The sequence below is a fragment of the Muntiacus reevesi genome, chromosome 9, assembly GCF_963930625.1.
Source record: "Muntiacus reevesi chromosome 9, mMunRee1.1, whole genome shotgun sequence".
Taxonomy (NCBI): Eukaryota; Metazoa; Chordata; class Mammalia; order Artiodactyla; family Cervidae; genus Muntiacus; species Muntiacus reevesi.
The window spans coordinates 39280757-39301858 of NC_089257.1; the positions used below are offsets into that span (position 1 = coordinate 39280757).

The following is a 21102-nucleotide window of genomic DNA, read 5'->3' on the forward strand; positions in this document are numbered from 1 at the left end:
TAGCCTAAAAGAAGCACAAGTTTCATGACTGGCCTCTGCTGAAGAGTCCCGTTTAATGTACAAAACTCAGAAATTGCATCTCAAGTTTTAGCTAAACTTGGAAGAAGACTCTGGGATTCCAACCTTAACTCTAATGGCCTGGCCCCTGCTAGGTGTTTCTCTTCTTGCCACGCCCCCATGTCCAAACTCCATTTCCCAATACGCCCCAGGATCCTGTAAGTCGGCAGTCATTATGACGCAAGTTCCACAGCCTTCTGGGAAATGTAGTTTATTTCTCCCTCCGCTACGTCAAGATCTACGGTTAGGGACTACCACTCCCGTGGGGTAGTGCGTAATTCCACTCCGCGGCGTCTTCGAACGCGCCGCGGCAGCCATGTTGGAAGTGGTCAGCACAGGGGCCGGCACCAGGGGGTTATCGAAGCAGCTGTCACGATGCTGGGGTCCCTGGTGTCGAAGAGAACAGCGCCGGCGCCGCGGCTCCTTCTCCAGCTGCTTAGGTCCCCATCGCTCCGGAGCCACGAAAGTGCCACCGGCGAGAGTGTGACCACCGGGGGCCGCGGGGAGCCTCAGTGGCTGAGGGCTGCCGTCGGGGGGCGCCATGGAACGTCGCCGGCCCTACTCACCGGAGGAGGGGCAGCCACTGGAGGGCGCCAGAGAGGACGTACCGAGACCCCCTGCCTTGCAGCTGCCACGTGGGGACGCCTTCCCAGCCCCGAAGATACACTGCCTGGGCAGGACAGCTGGAATGGAGTCCTCAGCAGAGCCGGATTGGGCGTGTGGGCCCTGGCCACGGCGCTGGTGGTTCACTGTTACAGCAAGAGCCCGTCCAGCAAGGGTGATTATCGGAACAGTCTGGTTTTGTGCAAGTGAGAGGCGGGAGGAGGGTCCTGAGTCCGTGTGGTTGGAGGGTGGGAGCTGTTTATAGATTTAGACCACTAGAGCTTCAGTCCTGGTGGGACCCAGACATAATTTGGTCATAGAGCAGGCTGAGGAGCTCAGTTCCTCTGAGTTGTGTAATTTCTCAAATTATGCAACTGTTATTGTATTACAATAATAATTGCATGCGTGCCTAGTCGCTGCAGTCGTGTCCGACTCTTTGGGACCCTGTGGACAGTAGCCTGCCAGGCTTCTCTGTCCATGGGATTCTCCAGGCAAGACTACTGGAGTGGGTTGCCATGCCCTCCTCTAGGGGATCTTCCCTACTGAGGGATCAAACCTGCGTCTTCTATGTCTCCTGCATTGGCATGTGGGTTCTTTACCACTGGCGCCACCTAGGAAGCCCATAATAATAATTATTGTATTATAATAATACAGTTATTAAAGGTCAGCCTCCCTTCTTGGAGTATCATCTTATCCATCTGTACAATGGGAGCATTGGACTAAACATCTGAAATTAGCATGTGGCCTATTTCTCTACCATTCTACCTGGTTCAGTTCCTCTTTTAAGAGGTCTCCAGGAAACCTCCTGTTTGGCTTCCCATGTGGTGCAGTGGTAAAGAATCCACCTGCTAATGCAGGAGACACAAGAGATGCAAGAGACGTGGGTTTGATCCCTGGTCTGGGAAAATCCCCTGGAGTAGAGAATGGCAGCCAGCTTCTGTATTCTTGCCTGAAAAAAATTCCATGGACAGAAGAGCCTGGCAGGCTACAGTCCTTGGGGTCCATGGCCTAAGAAGGGAAGAGGAGACTTGGTTTCAGTGCCAACATTGGCTCTGCTTGCTCCTCTCTAGATTGTTTTCCCACAGGTGGAGGATGATTTCTCAGTACTCTTACAGTGCTGTTATTCTGATTCCTTTTGAAGTTCAGCAGTGTGGTTGTGTTCATCAGGGAGACTCCTAGGGTTCTGCTATGCCTAGTCTCAGGCATGAGGTGATCTTGCTATGTAGGGAATTTGGCAGGACAAGAAATGCAGGGAGCTGGCTCTCTAGAGAACCAGAGCAACCACGGGGGCTGGCTGACCCAGATTGGCATCACCCCTGGGTGCACGGAGCCGAGCAGGGACTGGGAGAGCAGGAGAGAGCTAGACTTCTAGCCTACGTGAATCCAGCTACTCAGATTCTTAGCTCTTCCTCAAAGAGAAGAGTGAGGCCTGGTGTTTCAAGATTCCATGCATCCCAAGCTCTGAGACTTTGGACCAAGAGGAGGGACGTCCTTGACATTCATTTGTTTATTCAGCAGGATGTGGCCAGCTGTTTAGGAAGAGCCTCGGCAGGGAGTAAGGTCACCTGGGGTTTTGTTTTGTTCTACCTTTAATTCCCACGTTACTTTGGACTTTTGCTGTTCCTCATGGTCCTGTTTCCTCATCTATAAAATGAGGGTGTTGAAACAGAGCTCCTAAGGGTTCTTCTAGCTTAGGCACACTATGATTCTATCACTTCCACACCCACAGAGGTATGAATACCCTCTGTGCGCCTACTTTAAAGCTTGATGTGGAACTCCTGACTTAACACAATGCCAATTAAGGGGACGGTGCGGGCCATTAGGCATGTGCATCTGGTGAGTCATCTGACAGCATGTTTTGGGGGATCAGAAGGCCAGCATGGAAAGCCTTCCTGAATGATTGGAGACCTTCCTTGAGAATGGGGAATTTGAATTTGAGTTCTGAAGGATAAGGCAAGAGATGAAAAGGAGAGTTGATACTGTGAGCTCCTTGAGAGCAGGGAGTGCGTCTTGATATTTTCAGGTTGATGCCGGTTCCTTTCCCTAATACTTTTGCATTGTCCATCATAGTCCCTGGTACTTAGCGTAGGTACTTAGTAAATGTTCCTCAAGATGGTTTGTATTCTACGCAAATGTTTCCAGGAACGAAACGCAGGTCAGCATAGTATGTATAGAGGCTAACAGTTTGTCCAGCCTGGTTGAAGGAGAGGAGGTCTTTTAAATGAGGTGAGAGCAGATGGAGTAGGGTCTGGATATCAGGCGAGGGGATTTGGAAGGTTTGAAATTCTTCTATAGGTGATGGAAAAGCTGTGGAAAATTAATGAGCAGGGAATGTCCCAAGGCCAGCAGGTTTAGACAGATGGGGAGAAGGTGTCCAAGGTCTTGCCTCAGAGTTTTTGGGGGGCTCCAGATTGGACTCTGTGGCATGTGAACCCCAGCAAAAGACACTGGGGTCTTTTTACCAAAATACATGACGTTTACCAAACCATGACCAGTCCCAACCTTTCTGACTTGCCAGTTCCCTTGTGACTTGAGAGTTGTGAGCCAGGGCCCTTAGTGCAGCATAATCAGTACTGCCCTTTAGGAGCCAGGGGACCCTGGTTTTAATCTCGGCTCATTCCTCATTCCCTCTGGGACCTTGCAGAAGCTACTTCTTTTTAAAAGAGTGAGGGGAGAGAGAATACAGCAGTATCTGAGGAAGGCTTGTTCCCCTTCCAGCTGGGGGCTGCCCAAGCATGCCGGGGTGTGTGCGGGGAAACAGCTGGGGAACCGAGGAAGACCTAGTCCTGGAGCCTAGGCCTGAAGGTGGCGTGGAGGCCTGTGCATCAGTCTGAACCACAGGACTGGTTTGCATATGTCTGATAAGGTGGATATTGTACACAGGAGGTTAGGTGAGTGAGCCAGGTAATAAACAAGTAAGTGGCAGAGTTAGGACCAGACCCAGGTCTGCTATTCCACCCTGCCCCAGTGCTTCCTGTCTTTTTCACGTGGTGACTCTCTTGGCTGGACTGAGAGCTCCCTGAGACGGGGCTGGTCTGAGTCAGTCTGGTGCCCATCACTGGAGCTCAGGACCAGCTGAGCTCAGAGTGTTGCAGCCCCTGGGAGAGAGAATGTGCCTCTGCTGTTGACAGCTTTTCCTCATGGCCACAAGGTGGTGCCAACAGCCCGCACGCTGCCCAGGCCAGGCCAAGCGTGCCATCGCTTTTCTACTAGGCCTGGTGATTCCTAAGGGATTGATTGGAATCCTCTGCTTTGGTTCTTCCTTCTTTGGATTTGGCACTGGGATGTTTGCAGGTTTTTCAGCTGTTATTTCTTTAGCATCCTTGTAAGGCTGTCAGAGCAGGGATTACTGCCTCTGCTTTATAGTCAAGGAGGTTGGCGTTGAGGGGTTAAAGGTTGCCACAGCACATGGTGAATAGTGGACAGGGTATGGTGGAGCCTGGCTCCTGGTCGAGGCTCTCTCCACTCTCGGAGGGGTCCACACCCCTGCCTGCTCTTCCTTATCCTGTCCTGCTAGGTTTGTGACGTGTAACATCAAGATTCAAAACTAGGCTGAGAAACTGAAGTTGGAAGAGAAAGTGGGGCAAGGTAGGGGGATAATTAATAATGTGTGATAGTTACATAAACCTGCAGAGCTTTATAGCTGGTGAAGGGTGAAGGCGTTCACACACTGAGTGTTTACTGTAGGCCACACGTGGTACTAACACATTCCTTGGATCACCTGTGTGGTAAGAGTTCTGAGTCTGGGCTCTGATAGAAAGATGTGGAAGACAAGTGGTTAACAGAGGCTTTCATGTGGGCAGAGGAGGACTAGCTGTCTCGTTGTATAGCTTGGCATCTTTTCACTTGTTAAAGCCCATGTATCTGAAGTGCCTTTACTTCCACTGTCTTTCTGGGCCCTCCAGGAAGCTCTGAGGGTTAGGTCCTGGTCAGGGATCTGATTGGTGCCCCTCTCTCTTCAGATGCAGCCCTGATGGAAGCTGCTCGAGCCAACAATGTCCAAGAAGTCAGCAGGTGAGTATCAGACCCAGACCTTGCTCTCTCGTGCAGGAGGCCTGAGTGGAGTGGGGCCCTTGCTCTGGCGGTGACTGCCTGGGAAGAAATCCTCACACTGAGCTGGGAACCGAACCCTGTGACTTCCTTGTAGTCAGTGAGTCACTTGGGCTCCTTTGGCCCAGGTCAGCCCTTAGATATCTTAAGGTAGAGAGTCAGCCCCTGTGTCTTTTTTTCTGGCTCCAGACAGCCCTGATCCCTCAGTTGTTCTGTTCTTCTCAGGGCATGGTTTGGGATCCCTCCTACATCTTGTGGATTCCTCGGTGAATCTTCCACTTTGTTCTTGTTTCTCTGTGGGATTGGCCACAGATAATTGTCTATTGACTGGATGGAGTGCGCGTGGGCAACAGTGGAGACACTTGGAGATTTGAGAGGGAGCTGGAAGAGATCTTTCTGCCAGAGCCACCTGCCTGCAGGGCTGGGTGCCCATGCTGGGTGCCTGCCCGGGGGCTGACTACATTTCTCCAGCTTCCCTAGCTCATCTGTTCCCCTAGCGACCACTGGTCAGTTAGATCAGAGGCTTGTTCCTGTGCAGGGACAGGACTTAATCCAGGCCTCAGCCGGGTGCCGGGGCAGAATAGAGTCTGTCCTGGATGGATGCTCTGACATGGGACTATTAGTTAGGGGCAGAGGCTTCATCCTTGGTGAAACTTGGTGCCCAGCATTAGCCCGAACTTTGGCCTTTTTTTTTTTTTTTCTTACTGCCTTTTGTGTAGAGCTGGCCATGGGACACCCTCCCTTCCCTGCCACCATGTCCACATTTTAGACAGGAAATTAGGTAACTGGAGTGGCTATCACTGCACCCAGCGCCACACACCCATGGTGCTCTTCCCCACTCCAGCTGCCTGAACATGCAAGAAAGTGTTGAAAGGCAGTCACAACCCCCATCAAGACTTACTGCTTTGATTCCCTTTCATTTTATCTGCCGTATTATTATTGACTCTCAAGGGTGCTTTTGAGTATTAATGTTCAAGGCTTAGTTTTTAATAAACCACTTTTGGAAGTATGGGCTGGGAGTTGTTTCGTAGCCAAATAAATATGATGGAGCAGTAGTTTAATAAACATGCGATGATGCATCTTAAAAACCAAGCACAGATGTCAGCTTGCTGTTATAAGAGCCATTCATAACTGCAGGCAGGGCATGGCATATTCATTCCCCCAGAAACATAAGATCCTCGTTTCCTTCTGCTGCAGTATGGTGGCATGACGGGGTGGCAGCTGGCTGTGCCCTCATTTAAGGCCTTTGCTGGCCCTTTAGTCACCTGTTGATGACTGCTAGGTGACTGCTGCCAGGCTCCTGCTTTCCTCTGGCAAGCCAGGATAAGCCATGCATGTGCAGAGCAGCAGGGCTGTGAAAGCACCTGTTCCTTACCAGGGGAGGCTGAGTTTTGTTCAGTCACTCAGTCGTGTCCGACTCTGCGAACCCATGAACTGCAGCACACCAGGTTTCCTGTCGTTCATTATCTCCTGGAGTTTTCTTGAACTCATATCCATTGAGTTGGTGATGCCATCCAACCATCTCATCCTCTGTCGTCCCCTTCTCTTCCTGCCTTCAGTCTTTCTCAGCATCAGGGTCTTTTCCAATTGAGTCAGCTCTTCTCATCAGGTAGCCAAAGTACTGGCGCTTCAGCATCAGTCTTTCCCATGAATATTCAGGGTTGATTTCCTTTAGGATTCAGTGGTTTGATTTCCTTGCAGTCCAAGGGACTGTGAAGAGTCTTCTCCGGCACTGCAGTTTAAAAGCATCAGTTCTTTAGCGCTCAGCCTTCTTTATGGTCCAACTCTCACATCTGTACATGACTACTGCAAGAACCACACCTTTAACTATACTCACCTTTGTCAGCAAAGTAATGTCTCTGTATGTTGTCTAGATTTGTCATAGCTTTTCTTCCAAGGAGCAAGCATCTTTTGATTTTGTGACTGTGGTCACCAGCCGAGGTGATTTTGAAGCCCAAGAAAATAAAGTCTGTCACTGTTTCCATTATTTCCCCATTTATTTGAAGTGATGGGACTGGATGCCATGATCTTCAGTTTTTGAATGTTGACTTTTAAGGCAACTTTTTCACTCTTCTCTTTCACCTTCATCAAGAGGCTCTTTAGTTCTTCACTTTCTGCATATCTGCGGTTATTGATATTTCTTCCTGCAATCTTGATTCCAGCTTGTGCTTCATCCAGTCTGGCATTTTGCATAATGTACTCTGCATAGAAATTAAATAATCAGGGGGACAATATATAGCCTTGACGTATTCCTTTCCTCTTTCACTTAGTCTCCAAGGGCTGATTGATTTAGCTCGTTCACATACACATTTTTCTTAACAACTATTAAACCTCCCACCCTCAAATTACAGAAAATGATTGAATTTATGGTATGTGTGTGGTTCAGAACATTTGTTCTTGCCTATGTGACTAGTGTCTACAAGGATTTCCCTGTGTGTCCCCAGTCTTTAACCCGCTTTTCTCCTGCCTCCTCTTGTCCTGTCTCTCTCGATCATGAAGACTCAGTCAGAATCTCCCTTCAACCCTTGTGAGGGAGGCAGAGATGAGCAAGGCACAGACCCAGCCCCTCAGAACTGACAGTTTCCCCTCACCTTCATCATGTGGTCTCAAGGAAACAAACATGTGACCTGTTAATCACAGCTCTTCCTGCTCAGAGAGTTGGTCCTACGGGAAGGAGTGGGGGGAGCCTGACCACCCTTGCTTGAAGGAAACTTCCTTGAATTCCTACCATAGGTCCTTGTTTGTTTAGGCTTTTTACATCCTAGACTCTGCACAGGTGCTTGACACTACCGTTAAGTTTTCCCATCTGTGTCCTGGCCTTTAGCTCTGCCCAACAGAGCTGCTAATACCAGGATAGAATCCCATTCTCAATTTTGAAAAAATATTTACTCATAGTTTATACACAGTTGGGTCATCATGTGTATGATCTGTGTGGTCAAATCAGTATTTGGAATAAAACTCAGACCTGGAGTAATGCTGTCTCTCCCCTCCTTTTCTCCTGTCCCTCTCTGGGTTCTGGGCTATGTATGCCTCTGCCTTGATGACCCCCTACTTTCCTAGAGCCTTGGGAGAGCTCTTGATAGTGAGGGAAGCAATCCAAAGCTCTTCTGTTCGGAGGTGGGGAGTTTCATCATCTTCTTTAAGGATACTCTCGAATCTGCAGTTTCTGGGTTCTAGGTGTGGGCCCTCCACACAGACTACTGTGTGTACACTGTGCTCCTTACACCTTTTCTTAAAGCCTCCCAGCCTCTGCTCAAGTACTGCAGACTCCTCCCAGCTGAATGTGATCTGCCCGTTGCCCTGCACCTTCTGCTGGCCTGGGGTGGAGGCGCGGGGAGGGGTTGGTGGCCAGGTCATCTAGGAAGAGCCGGGCCAGCTGTGCAGAAGACTGCTTTGCTAGAAAAGAAGTTGGAGGTCAGGTGGGAGAAGCTGGGCTGAACATCAGAACTGAGGAGGCACTCAGCCCATGAACAGGAAAACCAGCGTGGCTCACACTCTACCCAAATCAGGAACAGATGAGGGATCCTCAGGCAGTGTGAGATGATCAGACCAACAGCTCTGAAGTGTGGGCACCGTTACCTGTTTTACGTGGAGCTGGCTAACCATTCATGGTGTGGGCCTGCCTGGCTAAAGGCACAGGGAAGGTTCTGCCACTCACCATGTTCTTCTTTATATTAAGGAGGGCTGGGCTGGCCTTCACCTTAAACCACTGGATTGTGTGCCTCCCCATGGCAGGGACAAGGTCTGGTTCCACACATGTCTTATCCTCTTTTCCAGTACAGTGAAAGTTGGGGAAAGCTACTTTTTACTGACTTTCCAGCAAACCGGAAGCAGGCAGTCCAGAGTCTTATTTTCAGACTCCAGCTGGCTATGTCAGAAGGAGGCTGGATCTCTTTTCCTTCCCGTCGTCCTCTCCTTTCTCTTTGTGTGCAGCTGTTTCCTTCTTCCCCCAAGGCACTTAAACATTGTTTGCAAGTGCAGCTCTGGCTCTTCAGGAGTGGAATCCTGGTTCTGAGGCCCCTATCCCACCTGTCAGCAGCACGAGCAGGTGGCCCTGCTCCTGGGCTCAGCCCACAGCCGAGCGTGGCTCTGGACTCAGGGACCACTCAACCGAAACCTAGGGCACAGGGCAATCTGAAGGCACATCTGTCCCGGATCGGACAGAGCCGAGTGAGGAGCTGTTGGGGCTGGGAGAAGTGAGGCCTCCTGTCCTCGCCACAGAGATCACATTTCTTTCCGGACAAATTTGGGTGAAAGACTATACCCCTACCCACTGCCCTTCTCCCAGCAGGGAGCTAGGCCTCTGCTGAGTGCTTAACTCAAGTTGTTTCCATCGGCACAAGCATTTTTTAAATGAAGGAAGTATGGTGGTATCAGTCTTGAACTTCAGACTGCCTGCCCTTTCTCTCCAGGATTCATTTGTTCGTTTGATGAAAGCTTACTGAGCACCTGCCACATGCTGGGCGGTTTACTTGGCATCGGGGACAACTGACCAGGCATGCTTCTTGCCCTCAGTTAAGGAGTCTGCGGAAGACGGTGGTAATGCAGCATGATCTGTGCTGAGACAAGAGGGCTTCCCTGGTGGCTCTGATGATGAAGAGTCCACCTGCGGTGCAGGAGACCCAGGTTCAGTTCCTGGTCGGGAAGATCCCCTGGAGAAGGGAGTGGCTGCCCACTCCAGCATTCTTGCCCCGAGGATTCATGGACAGACACCGTGCTTTCCAGCCACTATGTAGGTCCTTAGGTTGTCTCCACTCATAGTGCTGAGACAGGAGCCCAGCATGTGGGCCTCGTCTACCTGGCAGACCAGAGGAAATGACGCCTGATCAGAGTCTTAAAGTATTAGGAGTGTTTAGCAAATAGAAGGCAAAGGCATTCTAGGCAAAAGGAACAGTGTAAGTGATAGTGCTGAGGCAAGAAAGAGCCTGAGTGTGGTGAGGAGGGCGAGCTGTGTACCGTTAAATTGTGTGGTGGTGCTGGATCAGAGTCGGCCACCGGGAGAGTGGAGATGAGTAGGGCCCTGGTTATGGAGAGCATTGTCCATTCGTCCCTCCGTCACTCGTCTGTCCAGCCTGTCTCTTGTGCCTAGCCCTGAGCTGAATTTGTGTTGGTGGCAACAAAATGAGGAAGGAGAAGCAGTCCTTGCTCTGAGGAGCTCACTAACCTGCTTCTCAGGTGAGGATGGAACACCTCAGTGGAACATTGAGGACCAGCAGAACAAGGCACAAGTAACTTCTGTAAGCCTAAGTAATGTGGAAATGATAATACCTGTAACTCAAAACAGAGTTGCTCGTGTTTATTGTAAATAATAAAAGTATTTCATTAGTTCAGCCAAAATATCTGAGTGCTTATTAGGAGATAGGTGTTGGATTGAGTGCTGGAGATACAGTGGTGAACAGGATGGGCACAGTTCCTGCCCTCCTGGTACTTACAGTCTAACTGGGAGCCAGGTGACTATGCAGTTATAGTTACGTACTTAAAAATGAAGTAGTTTGCCCTTTCAACAAATGGTGCTGGGAAAACTAGATATCTCCATGTAAAAAAATATAACTGTAGCCCTGCCTCATCATACACAAAAATTAAAATGGATCATAGATCTAAATGTAAGAGCTAAAACTATAAAACTCTATAAAAGAAGAAAACAGAAGTAAATCTTTGTGACTGTGGGCTAGGCAAGCCTTCTTAGATATGGCACCAAAAGCACAGGAAATCAAAGAGAAAATGAGATAAATTGGACTTCAAAAGTAAAAATGTTTGTGTTCAAAGGACACTTTCAAGGTGAAAAGTCTCTCCCACAGTAAGGGAAAAAAATTTACAAATTAGTAAGAGATACGTATTCAGAATACGGAAGCTCAACGGTAAAAAAAAAGATAGCTCAATATAAAAGTGGACAAAGGATTCGAATAGTTTCTCCAAAGAAGATATTCAAATTGACCAATAAGCGCATGAAAAGATGCTCAGCATCATTAGTATTAGGGTGCTTATGCTTAGTCACTCCATCGTGTCTGACTCTTTGAGACCCCATGTACTGTAGCCCACCAGGCTCTTCTGTCCATGGGATTCTCCAGACAAGAATACTGGGGTGGCCAATCATTCCCTTCTCTGGGGATATTTAATACTAATCAAAGCCACAATGAGATACCACTTCTCACATATCAGGATGACTGTAATCAGAAAGATAGATAATAGCAAGTGTTGGTAAGGATGTGGAAAAGTTGGAACCCTTAAATATTGCTGGTGGGGATGTGAAATGGTGTAATTGCTTTGGAAAGCAATTGGCAGTTCTTCAAAACATTAAACATATGACCCAGCAAGTCTACTCCTAGGTGTGTACTCCAGAAAAATGAAAGCGTACATGAATGCACTTGGTACAAGAATGTTAATAGCAGCATTATTCATAATAGCCTAAAGAGGGAAATAGCCCCAAAGTCCTTTAACTGATCAGTGGGTAAATATAAGTACGATATAGGCATACAGTGGAATATTATTTATCAATACAGATACTGCATGTATGCTACATTAAAGAACCTTGAAATCATGCTAAGTGAAAGAAGCCAGACACAAGAGGCCACATATTATATGATTCAGTTTATATAAGATGTCCAGAATAGACAAATCTATAGAGACAGAAAGTAGATTGGTGATTGCCAGTGACTGGAGATAGATTGGTGATTGCCAGTGACTGGAGAGGCTGGGGTTGGGAGGGAATAGGGAGTGACTGCTAATGGGTCCCGAGTTTTTTTGGGGGGCTAATGAAAATGTTCTGGGGTTGGTAGTCAAGATCACAGAACTCTGAATCTACTAAAATCAAGTTGTGCACTTTTAATAGATGGATTTTATGGTGTGTGAATTATATCTCAGTAAAACTTTGTTAAAAAGTGAAGCACAAGACACTTGGGAATCTAGTCTTGAGCATGGGAGGAGTGGAGAAGGGGTATGTTATCTGTAAGCTAAAGCATCTGAGTGAGGTTGAAGTGAACTCTGAAAGATAAAGAGAAAGCTAGAAGAATATTGACTTAAAAGAACAGTAGGCCCTGAGTCAAGAAAAGATGCAAAGGAATTGAGAGAAGTCCAGACTGTAAGTGGGAAAGGGCATGAAATAAGATTGGGGAGTTAAGCAAGGACCATATCACACTGGATCTGTTGGCTATGTTAATGTTTTTTATTTTTACTAAGAGCAGTGGGCAGCCATTGAAGAATTTGAAGGTGTGTGTATGTGACAGAAAGAGAGAGAGAGAGAGAGAGATGTGGTGACATGATCTAGATCTGTAATTTTAAAAGATCACCCTGGCTGCTCCATGGAGAATAGATTGATAGGGAGCTGCGGTGGATGCAGGAAAACCAGTTGATAGTGACTGGAGTAGTCCAGACCAGAAAGGATGGTGGCAGGTGGTGACTTGGAGTAAGGTGTCAGTAGCAGAGATGGAGAAGGTAAACTAGACAGGACTTGGTGATGTTTAGAACAGCATCAGTTCCTGGTACGTAGGAGGTACTCAGTAGGTGAATCTTGAATGAATGAATTTGCATATGGTTGATTAGGGAGAAGAAGGTGTTACGAATGAATTTCTGTTTTCTGGCTTGAATCAGCTGTGGAGATGCTGTTGCTATTTTCTGAGATGAAGCTGCTGTGGGAGGAGGACTGGGTTGGGAGAAAGAGATTGAGTTCAGTTTTGAACATGTTGAATTTAACATTTCAGTGAGACATTCAAGTGGAGATGTTAAGTAGACAGTTGAATGGGTCTTTCTGACTCTTCTGCAGTACATGCCATGCTGCTTCAAAGATCAGTCTAGAGATTGTTTTGACATCTTGTTTTGATTTCTGGTTTGATGGTTCTAGACGTTAAAGTACTTCATACCAGCTAAAACTTGTTTACTAGGTACCTTTGGAAAAAAAGTCTGATTTGATTTGCAATGCAGGAAAGAAGAAGGGGTTGGGTTTTGTTGGAGGCCAAACATATTTATTTTAGCTTTGCATTGATGGCTTGGTTTGATTCTTGTCCCCGGATGCCCCAGCTTGGGGCTTGAGGCACTTGCTGTCATTGTGCCCAGATTAAGGTGTCCAGAATGTGCTTAGCTCCAATATAGGTAAATGTTCTGCACATTGATCCAAGGATTTTATCTAATTAACAAACACCCTGGCTGGTAAATACATTCAGCTGTCTCGGGGCCTCTGAGAGGCTGTTTATCGATTGTTGTATCACTTTGGCTGGATGGGAAAATATTAATGATGGCATGAGAGCAACCAAAACATCCAGCTCTCTTAACCAGTAAGTATGTAAATGTTCTTGTGGCTTGCAATAGGTTGAAACAAAAGCTTTATTCTAGACCAAAGGTCAAGGCCTCACTGGCATCACTCTTGTAATTTGAAGCTTATGAATGTTTCTTGAATGCTAAGGTATAAGCTACACAGGTTTCTTTTTGAATGCTGGGATGTTGGAAGGCAGCATAATGCTGCAAAAAAAAGTACAAGGATTTTAGAATTAGAAGACATAAGTTCCACTTCTGTCACAGCTACTTCTCTGGGATTCTTAAGAGATCATGGGAAAATAAAAGTTAAAGTGTTAGTCGCTTAGTCATGTCTGATTCTTTGTGACCCCATGGACTGTAGCCCACCGGGCTCCTGTGTCCATGGTGTTCTCCAGGCAAAAATACTGGAGTGGGTAGCCATTCCCTTCTCCAGGAGATCTTCCCGATCCCAGGGATTGAACCCAGTTCTCATACACTGCAGACAGATTCTTTACCATTTGAGCCACCAGCGAAGCCCTTAATAATTACAGACCTTCCCTTTTTGAATCTTCGTTTCCACATCTTGTTAGTGGGGTTCCCACTGAGAATTTTGAAATATAGTTCTCAGTGTTAAACTCTACAGAGAAATCTGAGCCCTTTGCGGGACGGTCCAGATCACACTCTGAAACTCCAGGGCTTACTCAAGTGGGCCTTTAACCAGCCTAGCAATTTTGCAGAGTGGTCCAGGGTCTGGCATGTCTTCTGAGGTGTGAACTTATGGAATCTCTGTTTGCTTGCTCCCTGATGATAGAAAACTACTGGGGAAGATTGGGCTAGCAGCTTTTTCAGAATTTTATGAGTAGGTGAGTTGTGGAAATAGCCAGTCCGTTGCTGAGAACCCCCGCAGGATCAGGTGGTTGGCCAAGCCCAGGAGCAGAGAACAGCCAGGGCCTCCTGCAGTGGCTTGCGGCAAGGAGGGATGCCCCTGAAGGGAAACCCAAGCCTGTGGTAGAGCCTCCACTGCTGGCCCCGCTGCTTCTTGCTGTGTGGTCTGGAGCTAGTAGTCCCTTAACTTCCTCAGTAACCTCGACTGTAAGATACTTGCCAGGCCATCCTCCCAGGAACTCATGAAAATTCCAGGAGGGTGAACTCCTGTGGTCTAGAGAATTATTCATCCTTTGGGTCATCAGTGTCACATCTTCCAGGAAGCCGTCCCTAGCCCTCCAAGTACTTTTATACTTCCTCTGTGATAGCACTTATCACCCTCTTTTGAGATGGGTCATCTCTTTCCTTCTCTCTCTCTCTTTTTTCTTTTTCTTGCGCGCGCATGCGCGCGCGCACACACACACACACACACACACACACACACACACACACGCTACTGTGAGTTTTGGAGGTGGCAGACTATTGCTGTGTTGTTTATCACTGTTCACATAAATAGTAAACAAATATTTTTTATTGAGTATTTTTTAAGTGTTTTGTAAATGGTAGGAGTTAGGCAAATGTTAGTAGTTATTTACAGTCATAATAAACTTGTAAAGAAAAGAATTGACATCCCCCTAGGGAAAAAGAAAATTAAAATGGTGATTTAATTCAATCTTTTATTTATTCAACAAATAACACCTACTGTGTGTTGACACTGTGCTAAGCCCTGATGGATCGGTGATAGGCCAAAAATGTACAGACCTTGTCTCATGAAGCTTAAAGCTTAGTCAGACATTAATCATGTAAATATGAAATTACAGCTGTGACAAATGCTGCAAAGGAATGGTATAGAGAATCTCAAGTGTCTCTCAGAGATTTCCTCTGGCCAGGGAAAAATTCCCAGCGGAAGCTCAAGTACGAAGTGAAGGAGTTAACCTAGGTGAAGAAGGAAAAGAAAAGCTTTCCTGGCAAGAGCTGGGAGAGAAAGCAGGCCTTGCGTGGCATTGGGGGCTGTCCATTGTAGGGAGCTTTGTCTTACTCTGACAGCAGCAGCAGCTGAGTTGGGGTGGTTGGGAGGGGATTGATGTGCTCAGCAAGCACATCAATTCTGATTGCTGAGAAACAGTGGGAACCAATCTGAGTACCTACCAGCTATGTGTGTCAGCATCTTCTTGGGCACTGATCTAGCCATGGAGGCAGTGAAGCCGCAAAACTGCAGTCCCTCAGGGCTCCCCAGCAGGGGCAGCTGTCTGGCTCAGTCTCCCCACCACCATTGTTATGGCCCAGGTGCTGCTTCTCCAAAGCCCCAGCTCAGCCATGGCCATAACACAAATCCTATCGGCATGACTGGAACCAGTTGGATTTTTTTCCCAAGGAGTTTTCCCGGAAACTGAGGAACAGAGAGAAATGTAAGAATATTAAAATTAGTCAAACTGATATGTTATGGGTTTACCGTATTCATTGTAGCAGTTTGCCTCACAGTTCTGCTCTCTCAGAAAATCTCACTTTTGAACGTAGATTCGTCTACATCCTGCTTCCTTCCCTCTCCTCCCTCTGGACAAGGGTCCCAGGCCCAAAGTCCTGCTAAGGCATATAAAGTGGTTCTCTTCTTGTGCCTCTGTCAGTGGGTCTGCCTGAGAAGTTTTCATATCATTGGCAGGAATCCTGGCAGTAAGGAATTCAGAGTCTGAGGAAACAAGCTTTGATTCCCAGTCGTGAGTCTCAGAAGACAGGGTTTGGATCCCAGCTGTGCCATTCGTTAACTCTCTGTGACCTTGGGAAAGTAGCCTAAGATTCTAGCCTTAGATTCTTCATCTGCAAAGTGGGATGGTGATTGACCTACCTCACACCATTGCTGCGAGTATTCAGTGAGATTATTAGGTGCTCAGTGCATAGTAGGGGTTGTTTTTGAATGTTGTTAATTATACCAGGTTTTTGCCTGTGAACTAGCAAAATAAGATAATGGATAGAATTTTCTGGATATTCAGTTTTTACCGTCTTGGCCATGTCAGGCATTTTATTTTTAGCCATTCTGGTGGATCTGTAGTGGTAGCTGATAATAGTTTTAATTTGCATTTCCCTGATGAGTAATTAAAATTGACCATCTTTTCATTTGCATACTGGTCTTGTGGATATCCTATCACCTTAGTTTTACCACTTTTTTTAAGAACCCACATTTATTCAGAGTTTCATTTAATGTTTAGCATATTATTTTAATGATATAATTTTGTATATTTTTAACATTTATTCTTTGTATATATATATTAAAATACATAAAATAATAATATTTTAATAACATAATTAACTATTACTAATAGTGACTGATGTTTATTGAATGCCTTTTTTGAAATAGGCATTATGTGAGACTTAAATTACTAAATCCTTAACAACTATGAAAGTAGTATAGCTCCATTTCACAGATGATAAAACAGAAGTTTGGATTGCTTGAGTAATTTACCAAAGTTGCCCCCGTTGGAAGTGTCCTAGCACTTCATTTTATAGGTGAGGATGCTATGAGGCTTGAAGGAGAATGAAGCTTGCCTGAGTCACAATTTCCTCCCAGCACTTTTCCAGGCTTAGGAAGATGTTTTGTAGCTCAAGGGAGAACCATTTCAATCTGCCTTACTAGGACAGTACAGGGTTCCTGAAAATGAATGTCAAATCTAGATCCCTAACCTATCCTGCTCTCAACTCTGCTCTTCATTGACAGCGCTCCCCGCGCCCCCTCCCCCGCCCCCCGCCACATTCCTGCCAGCCAAACCTGACTCCGCTCCATCCCAGGAACCCTCATTCCAGTCAGACTTAGCTCCTCTAGTCCTAAGCATGCAGCTCACTTCTTCCTACCTGTTAGCCTTTATAGTGCTTCCAGCTCCACCCATGTTCTTTCGTTTAGATCCTATTCATAGTTCATTGCCCCCTTCAAGCCCTTCTCTTCCAGAAAGCTCACCTTCCCTAGTAGTAATAGCTGCTGTTTATTAGATACTCACTCTGTGTGTGTACACAAGGCAGAGTGCAAGATACTGTGTATGTATTATCTTCATTCTTTGCTGCAGTATTACAAAACAGATTGTGCTGTGACCATTTTCCACATGGACTTCCCTGGTGGCTCAGACGGTAAAGAATCTACCTTCAGTGTAGGAGACCCAGGTTCTATCCCTGAGGTCGGAGTGATCCCCTGAAGAAGGGAATGGCAAACCACTCCAGTATCCTTGCCTGAAGAATCCCATGGAGAGAGGACCTTGACGGGCTACAGTCCATGGGATCACAAAGAGTCAGACAGGACTGAGCGATTAATACCCTGCAGCTCATAAGGACTAGAGCTGTGATTTAAACCAAGTCCCACATAAATGCAGAGTGTATGCTTTTCTCACTGCAGTTAACTGCTTGTTCTAGCCCATGATGATCTTTCTTATCAAAGTTCCCAAAGCCTCAAAATCTGAGCCAGACTTGAGTTGAGTCTTCACCTCCTTGTCTTTCTCCACAGTTGTTTCATGCATGTGTCTCCTCACCCAGGCCATGCTGTCCCAGCTAGGTGGCCAGCACCTCTTCCTGCCTCCACCATAGCTACTCACACAAGGCTGATTGGGCACTCAGAAAGCATGCAGTACAGATGGAGTCTGGCCAGTTGATTGACTGGTTGAATGAAACCTTGTTTATTCTCCAGAGTCTCCCCAGCAGGGTCCAGTGGCTCGGCAGACTGACTGGTCTCCAGGATCCTCCATTCATGTGGATGGGAGGCCCAGGAAGGCTGCATAAGAATACCCCTCTGAGGCTGAGCTCAGGCTTCCATCTCAGTGCCCTTTTGTTTGTGGGGATAGTGCCCAGGCCTCCCAGGAAGTCTGTGTATTTGACCAGCGTTTGCAGATAGTGAGCAGGACCAAATGTAAAGCACACACAGTTGGAGGAGTCCCATGGAATCCCCAGGGGTCAGAGTCCAGCGGGAGAACAGTGTCCTTCCCAGGGCCACCTGGGACTCAGGTACAGCCCCTGATGGGTCAGACAGGACCCAAGGCACTGTTGTCTTCAGCCTCACTTCCTCTCCAGTGTCCTTGCCTCCTCTTTAGGTTCTCTGATGGGCACCATCCCACACACAGTTGGGCTCCTCTAGGTATGAGGCATACTCTTATCTCCTGAGTAATAAGCTTACTCTGATTGAGTAAACATTTACTCATTCACTTATTCTTTTTCCTTTTGAGATATAATTCACACCTCATAAAATTCATCTTTTTAAAGTATACAGTGCAGTGGTTTTTTAATATAGTCATAAGATTATACAAGCATCACTGTGTCCTAATTCCAGAACATTTTCATCACTGCTTTCCCCCTACCCCCCAAAATCCAGTCCCTCAGCAGTCACTCCCCATTCCCCCTCTCTCCCAGACTCTGACAACTACTAATTCACTTTCTTTTCCCATGGATTTCCCTGTATGGGTATTTCATATAAATGGACTCATACAATATTTGTCCTCTTGTGACTGGCTTCTTTCACTTAATATATTTTCAAGGTTCACCTCTGTTGTAGCATGTACTTTGTTTTTATGTAGCAGGTACTTTGTTTTTATGACTGAACAATATTCCATGTATAGATATATTACATTTTATTTACATATTCATCAGTTGATGAACGTTTGTGTTTTCATTTTTCAGCCATTATGAATAACACTGCTACGAACATGTATGTACAAATTTTTGTGTGAATGTATGTTTTTATGTCTCTTGGCCAGATACCTAGGAGTAGAACTGCTTGGTCATATGGGTAACTGTATGTTTAACATTTTGAGAAATGGTCAGACTGTTTTCCAAAGTAGCTACACCATTTTAACATTCTCACCAGCAATATAAAATGTGAGGGTTCTGATTTCTCCACATCTTTGCCAACACCTGTTACTGTCTTTTTTATTAGAGCCATTGTGTGAAGTGTGATACCTCTTTGTGGTTTTGTTTTGTATTTCCTTGATGGCTAATAATATTGAACATCTTTTCATGAGTTTTTTTTTTTTGGTCATTTGTACATTTTCTCTGCCATTTATTTATTCTTAAGGCCCATTATGAGCAGTATGCCCCATTCAGCATTGAATCATGATGTATCGTGATGACCTTTGCTTTTCAAAGAACGTTCAGTTTGGTAAGAGAATTGTAATTAGTACCTACAAAAGATTAAGTCTCTATAGACAAGAGGGGCATTCAGTCTGGACCTGGAGATGTTAGTATTGGGATATAAGGAGCTGGGTAGAAAGACATTCTGGACAGTTGGAATAATGTAAGCATAAGCACTCTGTATGGAGGAGGAAATGGCAACCCTCTCCAGTGTTCTTGCCTGAAAAATCCCATGGACAGAGGAGCCTGGCAGGCTGTATGGGGTTGCAAAGTGTCGGCCATGACTGAGTGACTGAGCACACACAGCACTTTGTTATCAGAAAAATACTTTATGTTGTGATGAGTTCCAAGGTAATGTTATGAAAGCACCTGGCATAGCGCTTGACACATGGTGAGCTGCTGTTATGTAGTTAGCTGTCTCTACAGCTTGCCTCTTTGGTCCTTGTTCTGTTCTCTAAGACTACACAGCTCCCTTTCCCTGTTCCAGACTTTTAAATATTAATAGCTCCAAGCCAAATAAACCTTGGTTCTCTAAACTATGGTATCAAGTCTTCTCTCACCCTAGTCATTTTGTAATGAAATGGTCATAAAGTTTTTGGTGCCCTATTTGAATTCTGGTGTGGCGTGATCATTGTGTAGAGCAGGGCAGTGATCCCCTTTTTAGAGATTTTATGAGTCTGTTAACATGGCCTGAGTTTGTATTAGCTTTCTCGGCAGATGCATTATACTCTGAGAGTCTGTTAAGCTTGTCTGCAGAGAACTAGGACTTCCTATACCTCTAAAACCTACTGATTAGATTTGTTTGTCAAGCTTGTTTTAACCTAAAGCCAAGGCCACTTTACAGTGTTGTATTGCCATGCAGCTGTGGAAGTGGTGGTGGTAGTCTGGAGACTACCATGAAGGGATCTGGCCTGTCCCATCTTCAGTCTAAGAGAAGGGGTCCCTTCCAAGGGAGGAGGTTCTAGACAGCAGAATTAATCAGAGTATCTCCATTCATCATTTAACCTCCTTTCTATGTAAGGCTTTTCCTTTTTTTTTTTTTTTTTTTATCATTATCTGTTAGCTGATTGTTATTGTTCAGTCGCTCAGTCATGTCCAGCTCTTTGCGACCCCATGGACTGCAGCATGCCAGGCTTCCCTGTCCTTCACCATCTCCTGGAGCTTTCTCAACCTCAGGTCCATCGAGTCGGTGATGCCATCCAACCACCTCATCCTCTGTCATCCCCTTCTTCTCCTGCCTTCAGTCTTTCCCAGCATCGGAGTCTTTTCATCAGGGTCAGCTGATTAGTCCCATCAGCTATTTGTGCTGATCCCGGGCTAAATGTGTAGAAAAAGAGAAGAAGTTGGGCTATATGCCCTGGAAGGCAGTGTGGTTCAATAGAGGGTTGGGCTCCAGCCCAGCCTGCCACTTACTGACCATGTGATCTTAGGCAAGTCAGTTACCCTCTCTCTGCATGACTCGGGCTCCTTCTCTAATCACAGGACCAGGTGAGATTATAAATGTCAAGTACCTGGTGTGTAGTAGGCTGCTCTAGAAACACAAGCTCTTTTGAATACCACCATTTAAGAGTTTTGAAAGACCGAAAGAGCCAAGCATGCTGTGTGCTCACTGACCCTCTCCAAACAGCTTTCAGAGCACCTGTGATCCTTAAAACACTTGTGTTCCATTTCCCCGCCACCAGTTCAGACCAGGAGCTTCTTGTGGGCATGATCCATGTATGACTGATCTGTACCCTCAGTGCTCAGCACAGAGCCTACCTTGGAGAAGAGCCTACTTTGTTCTGGGACGAACCTGAAGTAGTGAAAGCCAGACTTTGCTCCCATGTAGAGGGCCAGACACTGTGGTTGGCTTTGCACAGTCCATTCTTTACTGAAAATCTCATAGGGTTTTGGAGCTTAGCAGTAGTAGCTCAAGTGCCAACCCAATTTAAGAAATTTGGGCTACTTCTGTGTCTCATTGCCATAGGATAACAGTCTTCCTGGCAACACCCAGCTGCCCAACTGCCCTCTGTGGAGCCTACAGGCCTGCTGTGGTGCCAGTAGGTGGCGCTCACGGCCCTTTCCCACACTTCAGCTGCCTAGACAGACCAGCTGCTGAGTGGGACACAACTTAGGACCCCGAACAGAGGTACCCAGATGGGGGTG

General features: G+C 46.4%; 1 protein-coding gene across 1 annotated transcript in view; it reads left to right on the forward strand.

Annotated features, from left to right (window-relative positions):
• The first annotated feature begins 374 nt into the window (after positions 1-374).
• CLPB (ClpB family mitochondrial disaggregase) overlaps positions 375-21102 on the forward strand; it is a 151511-nt gene continuing 130783 nt past the window's right edge. The window contains exons 1-2 of the mRNA XM_065943964.1: positions 375-835; positions 4623-4674. Of these exons, the coding sequence (XP_065800036.1) occupies positions 433-835; positions 4623-4674 (455 nt within the window). The 5' untranslated portion in view covers positions 375-432. The remainder of the gene's footprint in view (positions 836-4622; positions 4675-21102) is intronic.